The 20,990-nt window shown below is 37.7% G+C and overlaps 1 protein-coding gene across 2 annotated transcripts in view; it reads right to left on the bottom strand.

Annotated features, from left to right (window-relative positions):
- Prkd1 (protein kinase D1) overlaps window positions 1-20,990 on the bottom strand; it is a 286,258-nt gene that overhangs the window by 118,204 nt on the left and 147,064 nt on the right. For both annotated transcript variants that reach the window (XM_057783083.1, XM_057783084.1), the window contains exon 2: window positions 8,853-8,991. In XM_057783083.1, the coding sequence (XP_057639066.1) occupies window positions 8,853-8,991 (139 nt within the window). The remainder of the gene's footprint in view (window positions 1-8,852; window positions 8,992-20,990) is intronic.

The raw sequence follows: 20,990 nt of genomic DNA, 5'->3' as shown, positions 1-20,990 counted from the left end.
AAAAAACTGGAATTATTTTAAAACAGGGAACATAAAATCAGGGCTGGTTCAAATCCTTATTTTTGTATTAAAATGTATACAATAAAGCAGATAATTTTTATATTTGTATATCCTGTAAGTCTGAAGTCAGCACTTGTGAAGTGTCTGTGGTTGTGAATTACTTTAGAAAGTGGAGGCACACATACATTCTGGTGCAACATTGCTCTTTTCAAATACATCTTTGTATTTGATTCCCACACTGGCATAATGAATAGTGTCACTGCTGGTTAAGACTTAAAACAGCTGCATTTCTAATTTTGGAAGATTATGATAGATTTTTATATGGGCTGCATGCTAAAAGCAAGCAAATGGCATGCCAACCACCGGGAGAGGGCTGGCCAGACGGTGGCATGGCTGAGACCCTGTGCACCAATCATGGAGCATCAAACACAGGCTGTTTGGCAGCTTTTCAAGAGATGAACCATCTTTTAACTCAAGCAAAAATAATTCACTCCTATGAAGCCTTCAGATCACCCTGTAGCAACGTTTCCAGTGTGCGACTGCTGATAGGGACAGCTGTGATGACTCTATTTAATAGTATGTACAGTTTGGTCTCTCTTACCCTCCTCTAGAGTCTTCTATCGTGTGTGTGTGTGTGTGTGTTTCTAATGCCTGTCCTTGTGTCTGACATAGAAAGAGACAGAGAGACAACTAGAGAAATGAATATGGAAATAAGGTGTATGTTGTGATCTTTGCTATATAAGGGAATTATCACTGCACTAAAAGAATTCAAGGAGTGTTCAAATATCTCTTCACAGTTTAAGAAAGAAACCACCCACATAACGTCATGAAGTAACAATGAACAATACTAATCAATAAAAATCAATATCATCAATGCTTTTCAAAAAGTGTGCTCAGAATTCTATCATATAAATTTCTCTGAATTCAGATTTTTTCCTGAAAAAAGAATCTGTGTTTATAAACAATTTTTCTTCAAAATCATATTTTCTCTTCAAGTAAATGCAAATTCTAGGATTTACAAATTTAATTAAAACTTGTATTTTAATTAGTTGTATTCCTTCAGCCACTCTGCTTAATGTAACCGTCTTCTCTTGATGAAAATGGCAGCTGTTACTTATATGTGTCCTGAAACCTTAAAGGGTTCCTAGTACGACTTAGAAATTTAGTTTCTATTTCATTTAATTTTAATTAAATGGACATAGCTGGGTGCAGTTGGTAGTTTCTGTAATAAATTGCCTATAAGAGGGACGGTCATGTATCTTAATCAATTGCAGCATCAGAACTTTTTATTTTTCTAAAAGATGGTGAAACAAAACTCCAAATATTTTCATTCTCTTAATTAAACTGAGATCCCAAGAAGCTTTCTTGCCAACATAATAGAAAAGTAAATTTTACTACGCTTTAACTTGAAATAAAAAAATCTTTATTGTATTTTTACAGAGGTAAGCCATGAATATCTATTTACAGAGCTACATTGATGTCAGAAACAGCTATAATGCCATCAGTAAATTTGCAAGTCACCTATTTCTGTATCTCTGACATGCAAAGATTTCATTTTGAACATAGAATATGGATTTATTTTTTACGGTAAGTACCACAAATCCACTTGAAAGTGCTAAACAGGACAAACTAATAAGACTCTTGGGCAATGAAGGACATAGCTCGATGGGATAGCATGTTTAACATACAGAGGCTTTTTGCCTTTGATTTATAAAATAACTCATAAAACATCAAAAAGAAAACTCACTACATTTTCTAGAAAAATTGTTTGTATGCAAAGTTCTTTGAGTTTCTGTTGTTCATCAAGGACCTTACATGACTACCTTTAAATACACAAGACTAGCTATAAATGAACTGTCAGTCTGAGATGTAAGCATTCAGAGTTTCTAGCTACACAGTGACCAAAGAATAGAAGAAAAATCCCATTGTGTGGGGTTCGTACCCTTCCTGTTTAGCTGTATGGCTGCTGAAATACTGTCCTCAATTAGTGCAATAGTGGTTGAAAAGGAAAGGAATGAAGCCACTATGATCTCTGGCTTATATCTCATGCCAGATGGTGAAGACATAAGCCTGAGGCTAGTTCTGTACAAACAGAGGAGCTTGACATGTTCTCTGAAAACCACAGCATGTTCGGATCTATGGAGATCTGGACTCCAGTGCCGGGGCATGTGAGTCAACTTTTCCTGCAGGTCTTGCCAGCTGACCCTCAGGCAGAGAAGTTGCTGTGCTAGATGCATGAAGACACGTAGAGCTAGTGTGGAGGGCAGCAGGGTAGTGAGCACAGCACAAAAGGCGAGCCAGAACCCCAGGCCATAAGGCCTCATTCCTTCTTGACTTGAAACAGAAGTCTGAGGCCAGCTCCAAGGGTCACCGTGAATAGCAACAGCATGGACATGAAAATCCATAAGCAAGAGTTACCAAGCTGATGAAATCTGGTAAATTCAGCACTGAGGGGTGTGTCAAAAATGATGAAAATGCAAATCAGGTTATCTGGTCACATGATGGGCATACCCATCAGGTTACAGGAATCAGACTGAAAATCAGGTCACATGTGAGATGGGGGAAATGAGCTACAATAGTTTGAACGTAGGACTGGTTTTCTCCAAATAAACAGTTTCTAACATAAAATCAACACAACAACATGTAGAAGACTCAGGGCCAGTGAGCTGACCAGCAGGTATGACTCCACAAACTGAGACATTCAATGAAGTAATCATCTTCTGCAAGTTGTTCCTTGACCTCCATACATACGTCCTGGCACATCATATGCCCCCCAAATTAATCCATGAATGAAATGTGTCCAAAGGAGGCATCAAAATCCACAGGAAAAGGTTATCTTGATGACAGTAACAGTAATTTTACTAGTAGATTAGGCCAAGAGGAAGTGATATCAGACATAGAAATGCAATTCTCACAGACCAGCAGTAATTTTTGAATGTAGTATTTAGAATGTGAATTTAATCATTAAGTCATTGATTTTGTTTTATTAATTTAAGCATTTATTCACCCAACACATATTGAACGTTTTATATGAGTCTCATGAAATCTCAAGCTCAGTCATCCAGGAGATCCTATTGATAGTGTAATATAGGTGATGGATCAAGACTCAGAGAAATGACGTGACTTGCAGCGGTGTGTGTGAGAGATTGGTAGTGTTATCCGATTTAATATTTTATATTTTCCCCATCACTTTAGACCTCTGTATGTTACTCAGGGTGTCTTGAACTTGTAGCTATCCTCCTGTCTCATCTACCTGTATGCTTCTCTGTATAAGCAGAGAAGCCTTCAGCATGATCTTAATCCGGCTGCAGTCTGAGTAGCTATATTAAATATTCATTTTTTTTCTGAGAAAGAAGAGGATAGTGGTTCTATAATAAAGATAATGTAAGTGGATCCTGAAATCTCATTGCTAAGGCAGCCAGATTTTGTAAATTCAAGGCCAGTCAGGTCTACAGAGCAAGTTCCAAGACAGGCTCCAAACCTACACAGGAGAGTTGCATAATTTAAGGAGGTCCACAAGAGTCTTTAATAAAGGACAACAAATGTTGGGGAATCACTCACAGTAGAATGTTCCTCTGCTCTATGGACGCTGGGGCTGCGAACCAAACTACAGCCACCAACCAAGAAAAAGGAAAAAGAGGGGTGAGCATGCTTCCTGTCTGTGCTTATAGTACCTCAGACTGTGCCCTAATGGACTGGTATCTAAAAGGCTATTGGCTGAACGAATTCCCACAACACAAAGAAATCCTATCTTGAAAAAAAGAAAGAAAGAAAGAAAGAAAGAAAGGAAGGAAGGAAGGAAGGAAGGAAGGAAGAAAGAAAGAAAGAAAGAAAGAAAGAAAGAAAGAAAGAAAGAAAGAAAGAAAGAAAGAAGCTAAATTCTAGCATTCTAGCACTGAAATTGGAGATGCATGATGCCAAGCCCAACTTCTTACTTGTGCTCTGTGATCTGATCTCAGGCCTCATGCTTATGTGATAACCACTTTATTAAGTGAACCATCTCCCCAGCCCCTTAACTCTCCAGTTTGTAGGATAGAATTCTTGCCCTATATGAAATAAGAGGGAGGCACCTACAGCATGGAGACTAGAAACCTATTTTCAAATCAGTCAATCCATGGATATGATCTGGAGAAGAATAATAGAGCAGAAGCAAGACCCGCTAGGTGCTCAAGGGAAGCTAAAAGCATCCTATGAAAAAGTCAACTTTATATGGGAATTTGGAAAACATGGTTTCACAGCTGTACAGAAGTTTTGATGAATCTTACAATTTTTTTTTTTTTTAATATTGCTTAACCTGCCAATCCTCAGAGTTATCAGATTGGCTTCCTGGGAATGTCTGCCTAGAGGCTACAAAGAGCAAACAAACAATATTACAGTTAATAGTGCAGTTTTTATGGTACTGATGGTCTTGAGTGTTTTACATGTTTGCTTTATTTTTGTAACAACCTACAATGTAGGCTGCTGCCATTTCACAGACAAGGAAATCATGAATCATTAAATGACTCAATGAGGATGTTAGTAGCAAAGAACAGGCAAAGGCATGAGCCCAGATGGTCTGATTCAGAGAACTGTGCAATCACTGCACACAGCAGTTTACCTATAGGCAAAAAAGAAAAAACAAACAAACAAAAAAAAAAACAAAAAAAAAACAGACTCCAAGTCATATTCATGTCTGTGATACTTTATCTAGTATAAGCTGCATCTTTAATTCAAAATATCCAAACCTCAGAAGTATCACAAAAAAAAATCATAAAGAAAATCACTGGTACTCTATGTGCATGAAATCAGTTCTTCTTAACTCCAGAAGGATCTGACTCTTTTGGCAACTACACTGAACAACGCGAAGGGACACCAAGAGGAATGGGAAAGGGAATGACACTCTCAGGTGGCTCTAGCCCCTCCATGAGACCTTTTCCACTTTACTTTCTCTTATATCAGCTACTTCCAAATGGTTTTACAACTCTTTAATTTTGTGTCCAGCGCATGGTCCACTGTGCCCCCAGTTCGGCTCCTGTGTCCCTGACTGAGACCAAGCCAGGAATTGCAGAAATGCAGTTCTTGACAATTCCTGATGTCTCTGTACAACACAGACACGGACATGTGCACATGCACACAAAACTATTATTAGAGATGAAGACTAAAATAAAAGTACAAAGAAAGTTGAGTACTGGAAATATGGTCCTGTTGCCTATCTGCTCTGCTCGGGTTAAACAATCAGGCTGTCATAAGTCGTCCCATCATGAAGAGCAGTGCAGCTGATTCCCATGATCATTATTTCACAGTTACGAACCACACACTCAATCCTGGGCTTTGTCTTTGCCAAGAGAAACATCCATATGGAGTGTTTCCTGCTTCAGAACTGTGGGTCTAAAGTTAATCCGTTTCTTAACAAAGAGCTACTGCCAGAGTTGGGTGTGTCTCCTAGGGCACAGAGATGCAGCTACTCATCTTTTTTCTTCCTACCCAATCCGTCCACTTCTGAGCAATATTTTCCTTACCACTGGGTCAAAACCTACTAGTCATAGAAGACTTGTGTTTCAAACAGAGGGAGAAGAAAGTCAAGCAATTAGCCTGCAGCAGTCTGGTTCACTATGAACTCTCAAAGCAACTTGGGATGATAAACGGTCTCAGAAATCACAATAGAAAGAGAAATCACTGATGTGAGAAGAGAGAAAAATAACTTTTCTCAAAATTACATTCTCCCCAGATTTTATCTCATTTTTTTTTTGGCTGAGATTTTATGTCAGAAAACATTTCCAATGGTGAAACACTAAATACAACAAAAATATAACAATGCACTTATACCAAAGAAAAAGATTAAATTTAATCATGGGAAGATGAATATCAGACAATTTAGGTAAACAAAATTTAATGGTAAAATTAGTCTTCAAGAGGAATCAGACAACTTAGGTAAACAAAATTTAACGGTAAAACTAGTCTTCAAGAGGAAAATAAATGCCCATGGTTCGTTAATGATATACAACTAATCAGTCAAAAGCAGTCTGGGTGCTGGTGAAGGTAAAACCTAAGAGCACCACCAGAAAATGGCATGCATGATAGGGGAAGCATAACATATCATTCATATCCAGCCTGGATCAAGCAGAGCATATGAGTCACGCTCCTCAGTCCCCATGAGCAGCAGTGCCCTAGGAAGTGTCAGTTGCCTCCTTTAAACTATACTGCTGTGTAATTTTGCACAGAGGGCTAATCACCAGGGGACAAGGAGGACAGTGTTGCCTGTGAAGTTCACAGGTCAGTGGAAGGTATCTAAAGAAAATTCAATATGATTATTTATGATATCTATATATCTATGAATCTATCTATGAGCATGTATGTATATATGAGTATAACACATACATACATAAGTAAAATAGATAGGAAATTAAATTTAGAAACACAATTTTTAAAAGTCTTCATGCCCCTGCTTTAGGAGAAAGCCTCTCTGATAAGGCACCAATCCATGACTATAGCAGAATAACATTAAGGATCTTCTTTGTTGTTATTTTTATTTTAAGTCAAGTAGTATTTGGTTTTACCCTATGTCTCTGAGTTATCTAGTGTCTGGTTCTTGGTCACCCAAGCAGTGCCAGGTATGGGTTCTATCTCATGGAATGGGCCTGAAATTAAATCAAACATTGATTTGTAATTCCCACAATGAGTCCTGTACCACCATTGCAGTATCATATTTTACAGACAGAGGAGATTATAGATCACAAGTCTTGTGGATGTGTTGAAGTTTATGTTTCTCTTTTGGTAGCATGCAGAGCACCTTCCCATACCAAAGACATTAAAATATGGGAGTAATGGTTCTAAGGAACAAACACAGAGACCCACAGTCAGGCATTAAACACAGAACAAGACCTTAGAACACAGGACTCTAAATTAAGATTTTCCCATCACATCTCTCTTCTAAGAGCTCAGGGACCATGTGGAAGAGGAGGCAGAAGGAATGAGGTAACCAGAGGGGATGGAGGACACAAGGAAAATAAGACCATACAAATCAACTGAGCTAAGCTCATATGAACTCAGAGACTGAAGCAGCAAGCATGGAGCCTACAAGGTCTGCATCAGGTATTCTGTGCATATATTACAGTTTTCAGTTTAGTGCTTTTATGGGACTCCTGGAGTGTGAATAAGTGGGTCTCTGATTCTTGTGCCTTCTCTTGGGGCTCTTTTCCCTCTATTGACTTGCGTTATCCAACTTCAGTGTAAGGTTTTTGTTTTATCTTATCTTATATTTTATTATGCTTTGATGTTTAAATAAAATGGAAAGAAAAAATTAAAAGCTGAAAAACAAGTCCTCATTTATACCTGCATATTACTATCTAGAATAAACTCATAAAACAGAATGCCTTATTTGTAGAGTGGCCTGGCTGCTGGTTTAATATGAATTGTAGTAATAGCACATGCCACATACGAATTCTCTGAATATATCATTTGAGATGGCCCCTAGGATTCAGAATAAGAACACTTGGAAAAGCACTTCTAAGTGATAAGGCACAGCAGGCAAAAGCCAGAAAACCACAGAGAAGGGCAACCCCAAGAAATACATGACTGCTTGAAAATTTAACAAAAAAATCATCAAAGCTTTACCTTATTACTTTTATTTAGCAACTGCCCAGACTCATAAACAATAGAAAATTATTTCTTTTGTAAAAATTAAAATTTATTTTGTAATGACAAGCTATCCCATGCATGTAGGGCAAACAAGGACTTAACAGAACCAAGATGCAGAGGCTCTGCAAAGATAAAACGTGAGTGGAAGAAAGCAGGGCAGAACCAACAAAATGAACGCAAGGGAATGAAGATCAGGACCCCCATGGACAAGCACAGATCAGGGAAAGAACTCCAGGTTATGAAGTCTAGAAAATCTGAAACAATGGATTTCCTATAGACAACGCGACAGCAGGCAACAAAAGTCAGGGAGTAGAGAGAAGCCATGTAGCTCAGTTTCTCAATAGCGACTCTATTTTAAAAAATGAAGAATAAAAATCTGGACACAGTTACATTCTTTGCCTCAGCCACCCATCACTGCAAAGACCTATGATCCTATGGTTTCATGTAAAATTCACCCATTTTCTTTTTCTGTATTGATAGGTACAGAGCTAACAACAATAACTTTTGAATTCAAAATTATAAAAAAATGAATTTTAAGACAAAAATCAAATGCAGGGCAGGCAGAAACACAGCAGTCCCTGGGGAATGACTTAACCAGTATCATGGGCATGGTGAGAACGCATTTACCCCCACTACTGTTGGTCCCAGCATTCCATAGCAAATCAAAAGCTCTTTCAACCCTTCTCTATCTGCTTCTAGATATTTGGGGACCCAAGGAGCACCTCTATATCACTGTAGCAATAACTACTTGTGCTGATGCCCAAGCCATTCAAGTTGTTAAACAGAATGTATGTGTCAATGAGGATGTGAGTATAAGTTAGAAGATGGGTGTAAGTTTGGGTAAAGGTGTGAGTGTCTTCGAGGCTGAGGGAAAGTACGCAGCAGGAATATATAATGGAGTCCTGACTAGAAGTGAAAAAAAGGCAAACTCTCTCCCAATTTTCTTCTTTTTCGAAACAGTCTGCCTTATGTAGCCAAATCTGATTTGGAACTCACTCTGTCTTAAGTTGGCCTTGAACTCATGATCCTCTGTCACATTCTGATAGTGCTGGGAATACAGATATATACAACTGTGCCAGGATTTTCCAAAAATAAGCTTAAAAAAATCATTTAGACAGAGCCAAAAAAATATCTCATGTTGGAAACCAGCACATTATATATTTTTTTATGTCACTTAAAAACCTAGGTTCAAAAATTCTTCACAAAGAACTAATGGAAAACAGGATCCTACTTACCTGACAGGACCACTTCGATGAGATCTCCTTCCTGGATATCACTTGCCATTTTCACCAGCTGGAGGATGTTTTCAGAGGTAGGATCATGCCGGAAAAGCAGGATCTTATCATATAGTCCATAGAAACCACATTCAGGGAACTGCAATGCAATACCATAATAGTTTAGATGTCAAAATCATCCTAAATATTTTGTCTTAAAAGAGAAATAAAATAAATGTCAGGGCACAAATGTAAGCTAATTAGAAAAAGTGCACACATCTAGAACATTCAATTAAAAGAAATGAATGTCAGAAATGGTATTCAAAGTCTCCTTTAGTGGGAGAGAGGCTGTGCATCATAAGGCCAACAATGAATGACCAAGTAGTTTTCTAATTAACAAAGAACAGAAAACAGATTCAAAGAAGTTTCTATAGTAACATGATTAAGAAACATACTAGGCATACTAGGCGGTATGAGGAAAAGGATGCATTTTCTCACCTAAAACAGGAATCAGCTAATTAAAATTCTGTTATACATAACGTGACAATTTGGCAAAAAACAAAACAAACAAAAACAAAAAACAAAAAAAGTCAAGTCAGTCTGTTTTGACATATTCCAGAATAGACATGACTCAAGAAAGCTAAACACATCATAGGCACAGAGTCTACTGGAATCTACATCCTCTGACCCAGGACAGAACCAGGCTAGACAGCAACCCTCTCCTCTGGGCTCTCAGAACCAGGCTAAACATCACTCTGCTCCTCTGGACTCTCAGAACCAGGCTAGACAACAGTCCCCTCCTCTGGGCTCTACTCACTACCTTCCTTGCTTTCTTTCAGGTTATAAATCCAAGGTCATATGAGAACCATCAAAAAGGGCTTTCTGACTCAGTGTGAAGGATTTTCACTAAAACAGGCATTGACACAAATGAACTTTGAGGCATGAAGGCCTACTGAAACATGGCATTTTGAAGGGATTACTGACCACTGCTATCTTTCAAATGTCAAGCTGTCTAATATGGTGTGGACAGTCACAAGGCAAAGAAGAAGACTCCCTTTTTGATACTGGAATCAGCGCTGGATCTCACACGAATATCACTATATCGAACTGAAAGGTAAAGACATACCTAGAGTCCCATCATTCTGGAACCAGAAGAAGGAAAACTGGAGAACTGTGGGCTCTGGGCTAGCCTCTGTCACACACTGAGATCCAAGCCTGCCTGGGATACATAGGGAGACCCTGCCTACAAACTCAAAATTTGGAAAAAGTGATCTGCCTTCTACTATGATAAAAGTCCAGAATATAATAATCTGAAGAAAAGTGCAGTTATTATGAATCCATCTTTTTCTTATTCATAAAATTAGGAGCTTCATTCACATGAGCCTTTTTGTATAAATTAAAAATAAATATATTCAGAACATTCTGGGCTTTTAGGAGTCTATGTTGATGACAAGGCTTAAAACTACTTTTGCATGTCTCTTAGACTTTCCTAAAATAAACACGGCAGCTGAAATGATGTCACCACTTCCACTGCGCTAATTAAAAGGGAAAAAGTAGTTCACTTCTTAAAAATGTCTTCAATAATATCATCATAGCACTAGAGAACAAAGAGAAAACGGAAATACCACTTTCCTCAGTCTTAAAAACAATGGACAAGTCACAATTATTCTAAAAGAAAAGACTACTTCCTTGAAGAATAAACCATACTACATAAAATGCACGTAAGCACATAGAAAAACAGTTTCAACAAACGTAAATAAGAATGCAAACAAAATCATAATAAACCCATGAAGCATGGTCATGGAGATTTTCCTCGGCCCTGTCCTCTCCTCCAACCACTGTGGGTCAGAGCTCCACTGTGTCCCCAGGGATTAGCTCATGTGGTATAGTCTCACATAAAGGAAAGAGCACAATAGTCTCTAGACACTTCCTTTTATAATTATAGGAATCATTGGAATGCAGTGCGTACATATTATTTATTTGTATCTCATCAAGTGGATCTAGCATAACTGTCCATTCATCCACAAAGGGACATCTGTTTTTATCCCTAATTTTATGGCTGTTACAAATAAAAAGTTTACAAACATTTGTGTACAAGTGTTTTAGTGGGCATATGCTCTCACTTCATGTGGGTAAACACCTAGGCATAGTATTGCTGGTTCTCATGATGAGTGTGTGTGGGTGGATAGGACCATCTTCATGCCAGTGTCACATTGGATTTATAATTATCAGAACTCTATACAGCCTAGAAATAAAGAATAATAACTCTTCCTTCAAGTTCCCTCCCTTGAAAGGCATTTCGCAAATTGTATATTATATTAAATTATATTATTCATAATATACACGAATTTAAGTATCAATTAACCAATTTCTGCACATACACAAAAATTGTTTTGTGACTTTTCAGTGATTCTGCATAGACTTATTTGGGAAGAAATACATTATTCTATATAGGGTCTTTCTATTTAGAGCCCAATGTGCTTTATACATTAGGTCTATTTTAATTTATCTGAACAATATTTGTAGTTATATATATATGTATATATAAAATATATATACTAAAATTTATATATATCTTAGGCATATTTTTTAAGTTTATCTGTAGAGGTTTAATATTTCATGAGGCTATAAATAGCATCAGTACAACAAACATATAAGACAATTCAAGTGTTTTAGAGTATAGTTCTAAAAGGATTAAAAATGTATAACATACACACAGGATACATATATATGTGTGTGTGTATATAGCCACATACTATATATATATATCTACAGATCAACAGATGATAGATATAGATAGATAGATAGATAGATAGATAGATAGATAGATAGATAGATAGATGAGAGACTAATGGAGTGATAAACATATAAATAAATAGAGATAGTCCAACAAACAAGACAGACAGGTACTGATCAAACCACAGCTAAGACCTAGGACAGTCCCATTGCTTTAACAAGTCCTCATGCCTAGGGAAAGAGACCAAACATCATACTGACAATTACTCTCCGAGTTCTTAGAAACTGCTATTGGTGGCTCTAAGTTGACCTTCTGATAGAAGTCAAGATAACTGGGGTCATGAAACATGAATTTTCAATTAAAATAAAAGGTTCTCTCTCTCAGACACTCAGACACACACACACACACACACACACACACAAAAAAAAAAAAAAAAAAAAAAAAAAAAACCAAACATGAATCAGGGAAAGGGACCAGAACCAGAAGAGAAATCGGAGTAAGAGTAATAAGAGGGAGATGAGGGAGAATATGGGTAGAGAGTAATCAGAATGCATTATAGACATCTATAAAACTATTATGCTGCTAAAGAGAAAACTTAATTTAGAAATAAAGGAAAAAAGCAGTCACATAAAGTAAGCACTAAAAATAGGATAAATATTCTAGTTAGGTTTTCATTGCTGTGATAAATATGACCTTTCATTGCTGTGATAAATATGACCAAAAGGAACTTGGGGAGTAAAGGGGTTCTTTTGGCTTACAGGCTGTAACCTGTAAGCCAAATCAGATCGTTCAGGAAAGGAACTGAAGCAGACGCCATGGAGGAATGCTATGTCCTGACTTGCTAACCATGGCTTGCTATCTGGTTTACATATAATACCAAGAATAACTTCCTAGTGAACTGGGCCCTCCCACATGAATCATTAATCAGGAAAATGCCCTGTGAACTTGCCTAAAGGCAATCTCAGGAAGACACATCTTCTCAGGTGAGATACCTCTTCCCGGGTAACTTTAGATCTTGCCAAGGTGACAATAAAACTAGTCAGCCCAATTGACCCCTTGTTAAATGGACACACAAGCACACACTGTTCAACCCTAACCTTCCCCTTCTTATTTGTCCCCAAGGTTTCATGCTAGCATAAAGATTACAATGTAAAATATAACTATAACTTCAAAAGTCACACGGCCTTAAAATTTCAAACACTTTTAAAAAAATTCAGTGTATTTAAAATATCTAGGTCTCTTAATTGTAGGTTCCTGTAATATCAAAGTAGGTTGCACACTTTCTCTTCTAAAAGGGAAGAATCAGGACTTAGGTACTACCAAATCAAAGTTAAGCCAAAGTTTCCAACAGTATAAATACCTCGGGATCCGGTATCTAGGACGTACAATCTTCCAGCTCCGATAAGCTTTTGGGCTACCCTGCTCTAGATCTGCCACTCACAGAACACACAGTTCGTCTCCTGGTCTCAGACCGACTCCTCTACACACCTGCTGCTCTCCTGTTCTCCAAGAATCTCCAGTACGCTGGCATCTCTAACACAACCGAGGCTGCTCTTTCACCCATGGCCTCTTCTACGTGCTTTTCTGGGACCCCAGGCCTGTCCAACAGCACCAAGCACCAGGTATTCTTCATGACTCATTCATGTTCTTCTCTTCTTGATGACAGCTGATTTCTCTACCTCGGCTAACCAATACCAACTACGCCATTAAAGCAAAGAGTTTACTTAGCAGTATCACTCTTGGATTCATCATAGCTGATTCTAAAGCCCAAGCAGATTCCTAATTAAAAACAAAATCACAGGAACCTCCCTGAGCGTGTCTTTGCCTCCCTTTGAAGCATCACAGAGAAGGCCTCCATTGACTGCATCTCTCTCCGCGGTCCTATTTTCCAAGCACGCACAGCAGCTCATTAAGCTCTGAGGTACTCAATGGATTTTCCAGCTAAAAGCTCCAAACTCATTCCACAACCCTCCATTCCAAAACAACACAGTCAGGTCTGTCTAATAGCCCATGACGCTGGTACCAATTTCTGTCATAATTAGATTTCTATTCCTGTGATAAACATCATGGCCAAAAGCAACCTAGGAAGGAAAGTCTTTATTTGGCTTACAAGTTACAGTGCATCATTAGGGGAAACCAAGGCAGGAACCTGGAGGCAGGAACTAAAACAGAAGCCAGGGAAGAATGCTACCTACTAGCTTGCTAGCTGGCCATGGCTTTCACTGCGTTTAAATATAATCCTGGGTACCCTGTGGTGGCACCACGCCCAGTGAGCTGGACCCTCCCACACCCACAATTAATCCAGGAAATACCATAGTGAATTTCCTATAGGCAATATGATGAAGGCAGTTTCTCAAGTGGAGTTCCTCTTCCTACTTAGCTCTAACTTGGGTCCAGTTGAGGGGGAAAAAAACAAACAAACAAACAAAAAAAAAACTAGTCACTGAAACAAATAATGTAAAAGGAAAAAAAAGAAGAAAAAAGAAAGAAAATTTTGAGTCTGGCCTTTTCCATTTAGAAAAATTATTCTGAGAGTTCTTGGTGTTGTGGTTTAGTGATTGAGAGTTTATTCTACTTTATTCCTAAAGCACTCACAGTACTTACTGTATGTGTGCTTCATGGATGTATCCATGCTAGAGATAGGAAATATTTAAGATAGTTAGTTCTAATTTTTTGTTTGTTTGTTTATGATTACAAATAAAGCCACCACAAATGTTCACAGAAGTTTATATATCAATAGACATGTTTCTGATTATGTCTGATTGTTTAGTAGGTGTGTGGACAAATTTAGAAGAAGCTTCTAAGAGGACTGTTCCCTTGGCAATCCCTCAACAGTGAGTAAAGATCCTAGTTAATATATACCTTAAAAAGTATGGAATCATCTCACATGCTGTCACTGTGTTGTCCCCACTTGACTGTGTCACTTTGTGGCAGGTAAACACATTAAAATAAGAGACTAATTTCACAATAGGAAGCCAGCAACACTGGCTGAACTTCCTCCTAACTCACTGATAGGATAACATCTTCGGGGACAGCTCCTCAGTAACAAAGTCTCCCTCTCTCTCTCTCTCTCTCTCTCTCTCTCTCTCTCTCTCTCTCTCTCTCTCTTTTTTAAAAAAATATTTATTTATTATGCATACAATATTCTGTCTGTGTATATGTCTGCAGGCCAGAAGAGAGCACCAGACCTCGTTACAGATGGTTGTGAGCCACCATGTGGTTGCCGGGAATTGAACTCAGGACCTTTGGAAGAGCAGGCAATGCTCTTAACCACTGAGCCATCTCTTCAGCCCCAAAGTCTCCATCTCTTACATGTCCCACCACCTTGACACCATGGTGAGGACCACATCTTCAGCACACTTGTATAAGTAGATAAATCTCACACACACACACACACACACACACACACACACACACAAGTTTGCACATGTGGTCATGTGTGTGCATGCTCCACATATCAACAGATTAATCCAGAGTCATGAGGATAAACTGAGGGAATAATGTGAACACCTTTGTTCCTTGGCTGACAGTGTAGAGGAAGTGGATAGTTCCCTTTGTCAGAAGAAAATTCATGGCGGGGGGGGGGACACACAGAATCCTACTAGTATTGCATCTGTTAAATATATTGAATGAAGTTTAACACTTTTTTGAAATTGAGAATCCAGGCACAGAAACTTTCATTGCAGAATTCTACCCATCATTTAAACAATAAACAGTGTCAACACAATACAATGCTTTACAGAATGCCAAAATTTAAGCTTCAGACTGTTCCTGCAGTTTTTGTTCTCCCTGTAGATGGATAAACAAAGCCCAAAATTATGAAGTTTACAGAATACTACATAGGTGAAAGTGGATGTTTCCTTAGGTTGCACAAAGTATTTGTAGATACTTAATAGGGGAATGCAGATGTTGAGATACAATAAACTGAAACAACACAAATAAAGAAGATAAACACCACTATTAGAAAATGGCCAAAGGATCTAAAGAGACATCATATACAAAATGCACAGATAACTAGAATATATATAAAATATTCAACATTACTAATCTTCACAGAAATGATGATTAAAACCATCCTCAGATGTTACCTAAAATCAATTATCCTGATTATCATCCAGAGTCATAAGATTAACAGAAGGTAGGGGGAAAGTAGAAAAAGGAGAAGCCACACTTGCAGAGGAATTGAGATCAGGAATGTATAAGAACATTTACAATCACTTGTTTATTCTTGTACAATTCATAATAGTCATGATAAGAAACAAGAACCATTCTTTAACAGAGAAATGGCTACAGAAGCTACACAGTACAATACAACTGAAACTTCCTACTTTTTAAAATAATCATGTAACTTAAAATAATATGAATGAGTTTAAAGGAAATTATTTCAGTGAAATGAGCCAGACAGAGAGAGACACAAAAGGATCTCACTAACACATGGACTCTAGGAAAGAAGAACTCTGCTGCAGGGGGCCGCTTACTGGTTCCCAGCTGCTTAGCCCCAAAATAATCACACAGACACTGTATTATCTAAATCACTGCTTGCCCCTTTAGCTCTAGCTTCTTATTGGCTAACTCTTACATCTTCATTTAACCCATCTCCACTAATCTGTGCATCACCACAAGATCATGGCCTACCAGCAAAGTTTCAGCACAACTGTCTCCGGCATTGGCTCCATGGCTTCTTAGTCCAACCTTCTTCCTCCCAGCATTCAGCCTAGCTTTTCCTGTCTACCTAAGTTCTGCCTTGCTATAGATCCAAAGCAGTTTCTTTATTCACTAATGGTAATCACAGCACACAGAGGGGACTCCTACATCACCTCCCCTTTTTTGTTTAAATAAAAAGGACAGTTTAACTTTAACATAGTAAAATTATATACAAGAAAACAGGTATCAAACAAGAATGGCGGCAGAGAGTAAAATGATCGTTACAAAGGGGGTTTAAGATGAGGCAGGGAATGGACTGAGGTAGACTAAAAACCACAAAATTTCACTTACATCAGTGAAATAGTTCAATAGATCAATTGGATAATTCAGTGACTATAGTTAATAATATACTGTGGCCTTGGAAATGACCAAGTAGATACTGTTCTCACCACATACAACGAAAGACACTATGAGAGGAGCTATTAGCCAAGTCCTAGAGCAGATACTTGACTCTTGGGTCCAAGAAGATCATGTGCAGACAGTTGTCCCACAGAACAAATGCAAACCAAATGAAGAAAACTGGGATAGGAATTTCATTCAATCCAGAAAGCAACAGAAGAGGAAAAATCTCAGTGTCATCTTCAGGGATAAGGCCACTACATCTAAGTCTTCCCATGGAATGAGGGATGAGAGTCAGTGATGCTAAGTATTGTCTGGCTGTTCACTGTGTCAATGCCAGTCAACGAAATTGCCACTGTTCCAGGGCCAATCTACTACGATGCTGGGGAAATTGCTGCTGCTCAGGGCCTCAATCAAGGGAAAAGCTCAGTTCACTTCACAGACTTGTGTTCTAGGAATGGGGAAAACTAGGTTCCTTTCAAATGAGGGGAGAAGGGCAGGCAGTCTCAACACAGAAATTTGCCTATAAGACTCCTTCCTTCCTAAAATGTGTTTAGTACTCTCTGACAACCTCTCCAGGACTCTGAATGGAACCCCGTCAAGGCTGGAACTGGAGGACCTCTTGGAAATGAATTAGTCACTCTCATCTTGGTGTGTCAACCGTGAGGTGGGAGGAGTTAAACTTCAGAGAGTATTTCTTAAACACTACCAACTAAATAACTTAAACAACTAACTAACAACTATATATAGATTGAAATAGAAATCTGACCCCAGTTTAAGACAAAGGAGAAAGATACAAAATGACGAGAGACAAAAAACTTAACCTGTTTTTAGTCACCCACTATTATCTGTAAGCCCAAGTGAAGAGTCAGTGCTTTTAGAGGAAAATAGTTTCTTGGAGAAATGCATATTAATATGTTCAATTGAGCCATCCATAATGAATATCATACATCCATAAATAATCAGAAATAATCATCTCATACACAGTAAAAGTACAAAATTTTATTTGTCAATTTAAATATTAAAATGCACTTTACATCTAATATACATTTTGAATTTACCATTAATTTAAAGATATTTCACAAGGGACTTGTTCAATTTGTAAATACTCAGAAATTTCCCAGGTCTTCAGGTTCTCTATTCCTAATTATTTCTCTTAAGGTTCAAATCCTACGCTGAATAACTTCTAAAGTTTTCTAAGGTGTTTCACAGCCCAGAATATAACTTATCTTTATAAATACCATTTGCTAAAAAATAAAGAGAAAACAACAAAAGCATTCTATTTTTGTTGAGTGGCAAGTTCAACAAATATCAAATAAACTAGTTTTTCCCCCAAACACTGGCCATATACGTCATGATTTTCCATTGCTACTATAAATTAATTAAAAAAGAGAATGAAATCTTATATACTTGACATTTATTTTCAAAATCCCTTTAAATTCTATAGCTGTTTTTTAATCAACCATTTTGAAGCACTGTTGTGAGGCTCACATACATGGAAGCCTATTGAGTGTTTTAGGACACTTTAAATATGCCTCTTCGTCACTGGCAGTGTCTCTGGTGTGAGTGATCATTTTAGACTTCTCATAATTAATATGTGCTTTCCATTCTTCTGTCATCCTCTAAAGTTTTCATTTTTTATGTATTGAGTTCTGCAAATGACATAAATGCAAGTCTTACTTGTTGAAAAAAATCCACTCTGGCAATCTCTAATTGGGTTATTGTCATTTAAAATTAATTTATTCATAATTAAGGTGACTAATTTTTCCCTTTTCCCCCCATCTTCTCTTTGTTGCTTTCTTTTTTTTAAAACTAATGTGCCAGGCAGCCACACTGTCATGTACAGTTACATGACCAAGGTTTATATCCAACCCAAGGGTCCTGCACTGTAGGCTTCATGTCCACTCTTCATGTTATCTTGCCACTATTTTTATAACTAAGTATATTATAAATATCAATGTACAATTCTAATCATTTTGTTTAAAATATTTGCTTTTAAAACGAAGGATAACTATGTTTGATTATGATTTTAATGTTTAATAATACAAATGACTTTATGAAAAATGAACATTTTCACATGATTTCATTTCTTGCAACCTGCCAAACTTGGAGAGATATATTAATATTTTTTGTTCTTTTTTTTTTTTTTGGAGACAGGGTTTCTCCATTTAACAGCCCCAGTTGTCCTGAAACTAGCTCTGTAGACCAGGCCGGCCTTGAACTCACAGACCCACCTGCATCTGATTAGGATTAAAGACTTGTACCACCACTGCCAAGCCAAAGGTTTTTACTCATGAATATTTTATTTGTCAACTTTCTACTGCTAAGATAAATTAAGGCATGGCCAATGCAACTTACAGAAAGGGTTTATTTGGGCTTAAGGTGCTAGAGGGTTGAGTTCATCATGGTTACTGTAGAGAAACATGGTAGCTGGTAGACATGGCAACAGGAACAGCTGAGAGCTCATATCTCCAACTTCAAACAAGAACCAAGGAGAGTGAACTGGAATGGCTTGTGGTTTTGGAAAACTCACAGCCTAACCCCAGTGACACACTTCCTCCAACAATGTCTAAGCTGCCTAAATGGGATATCAACTGGGGAATAAGTATTTAATTACCCAAAACATTTCATTCAAACTACCACATACATTGTGCAAAATTCCAATTAGGGTAAGCATAGCTATCTCCTGTATTATTTCTTTTTTATATCACATATATTATTTCTTTTTGAAATACACAACTTACTATGATTATGTATCATTCATTTACTGTGAGATTTCTCTATCCATGATTTAGCACTCACTCAATAATATTTGGCTATTTCTCTCTCCCTCAACTTTCCCCAGGCTCCAGTTAACAACCATCAAGCTCTGTTTCTATGAGGCTAATGCTCTCAAATGAGCTCTTGTAGTCTCAATGTGTCGGGTTTTTTTTCTGCCACCACAGTGATCTCCAGTTCTATTTACACTGTTGCAAATGGCAGGATTTCATCTTTTTGTGGCTATCTACTCTTCTAGTTCAGAAACACCCACTTTTTTTCTATTCACTCCTCTGGTGATGGGCATGTATGTTGTTTCCATTTCATAGCTAATACAAAGTGTTCGCTGTAATTCTGATTTTCGTTTCTGTGATAGAGATGCTGAGTGTTTTCTTATATACCTGTTGGACATTTGAATGCCTTTTTGAAAAATGTTTATGTTTATTGCTCTTTCTTACCAGTTATCCTTTTTCTTTCTGCTTTTTAGTTACTTGAATTCTTTATATATTTTGGATTAATTGTTGTCAGCTGTATAGTTAACAGACATCCAAATGTTTCTTTACTCATTTGACTATTTCACTTGCTTCACAGAATCCTTTGTCTTGGGAAGACATAATCTGTTCATATTTCCTCCTGCTTACTGTGCTTATGGGGTCTTATCTGAAATGGCTTTGCCTGGCCCAATGCCCTGAAATGTTTCTTTGCTTTCCTTCTTTAGTTCCATAGATTCAGGCCTTACATTTCAGTTGTCGATTCATTTTGAGCTGATGTTTAACAGCTAAGAGACTTAACTCTAGTTCCATTCCTCAACAAACAGATATCCAGATTTGCATTTGACCCCATGCTCAACCCTTTAGCAGATTTCTGGAGCTCTTATTTTGTTATAGGTTTCCGGTTCTCTCCTCTCCTTGTCTCTCCCTGCAGCAGATAATTATTCTTTCTGTGTTCTTTCTTTATCCCTTGTACTCAAATGTATACTACACATAAAAGTTTTCACTAAAATTTTAAAGAAAAACAGGCCATTTATTAATTGTACATATCCTATTGCTATATGCTTCGTAGGCAAAGGTGAGTGATTTTGACTCATGAAAGTAGAGGGGCAAAAAAAAACCCTCCAAAGCAGTCAGTACTTGGGCTACCGTAAGAAAGCACGAGAAAGCTAAAGGGTTATAAAACCACACGTGGAATGAATTAAATTGTAAAGACTCTAATGGTTAGTTTTAATTGTCAACTTGACATAATCTACAATAACCTGGGAATTGAGTTAAATGAGGGATTGTCTAGATCTGGCTGACCATGGGCATCCTTTGGAGGATTGTCTTGATTACTTTGAGATAAGGAGACACATCTATTGTGGGCAGCACCATTCCCTGGCTTTTGGTTCTCAATTGTATAAGATTAGAAAAAAAAAATAGGCTGAGCAATGACCATGCATGCATTCTTTTTTGTCTCTCTGAGCTCTTGACTGTGGATGCTGGCTAGATGCATCAAGTTCTAGTCCTGATGCCCCCACCCAGTGATGGGCAAATTGAGTGAATCCTTTATTCCTTAAAGTGTTTTTGTTTGGTGGAAGCATAAATCAGAAGGAGCTTAAGGAACTCAGCAGACAAAGATGTGTTCAT

Source organism: Chionomys nivalis, chromosome 10 (genome assembly GCF_950005125.1).
Source record: "Chionomys nivalis chromosome 10, mChiNiv1.1, whole genome shotgun sequence".
Lineage (NCBI taxonomy): Eukaryota > Metazoa > Chordata > Mammalia > Rodentia > Cricetidae > Chionomys > Chionomys nivalis.
This window is presented reverse-complemented; position numbering and strand designations above follow the sequence as displayed.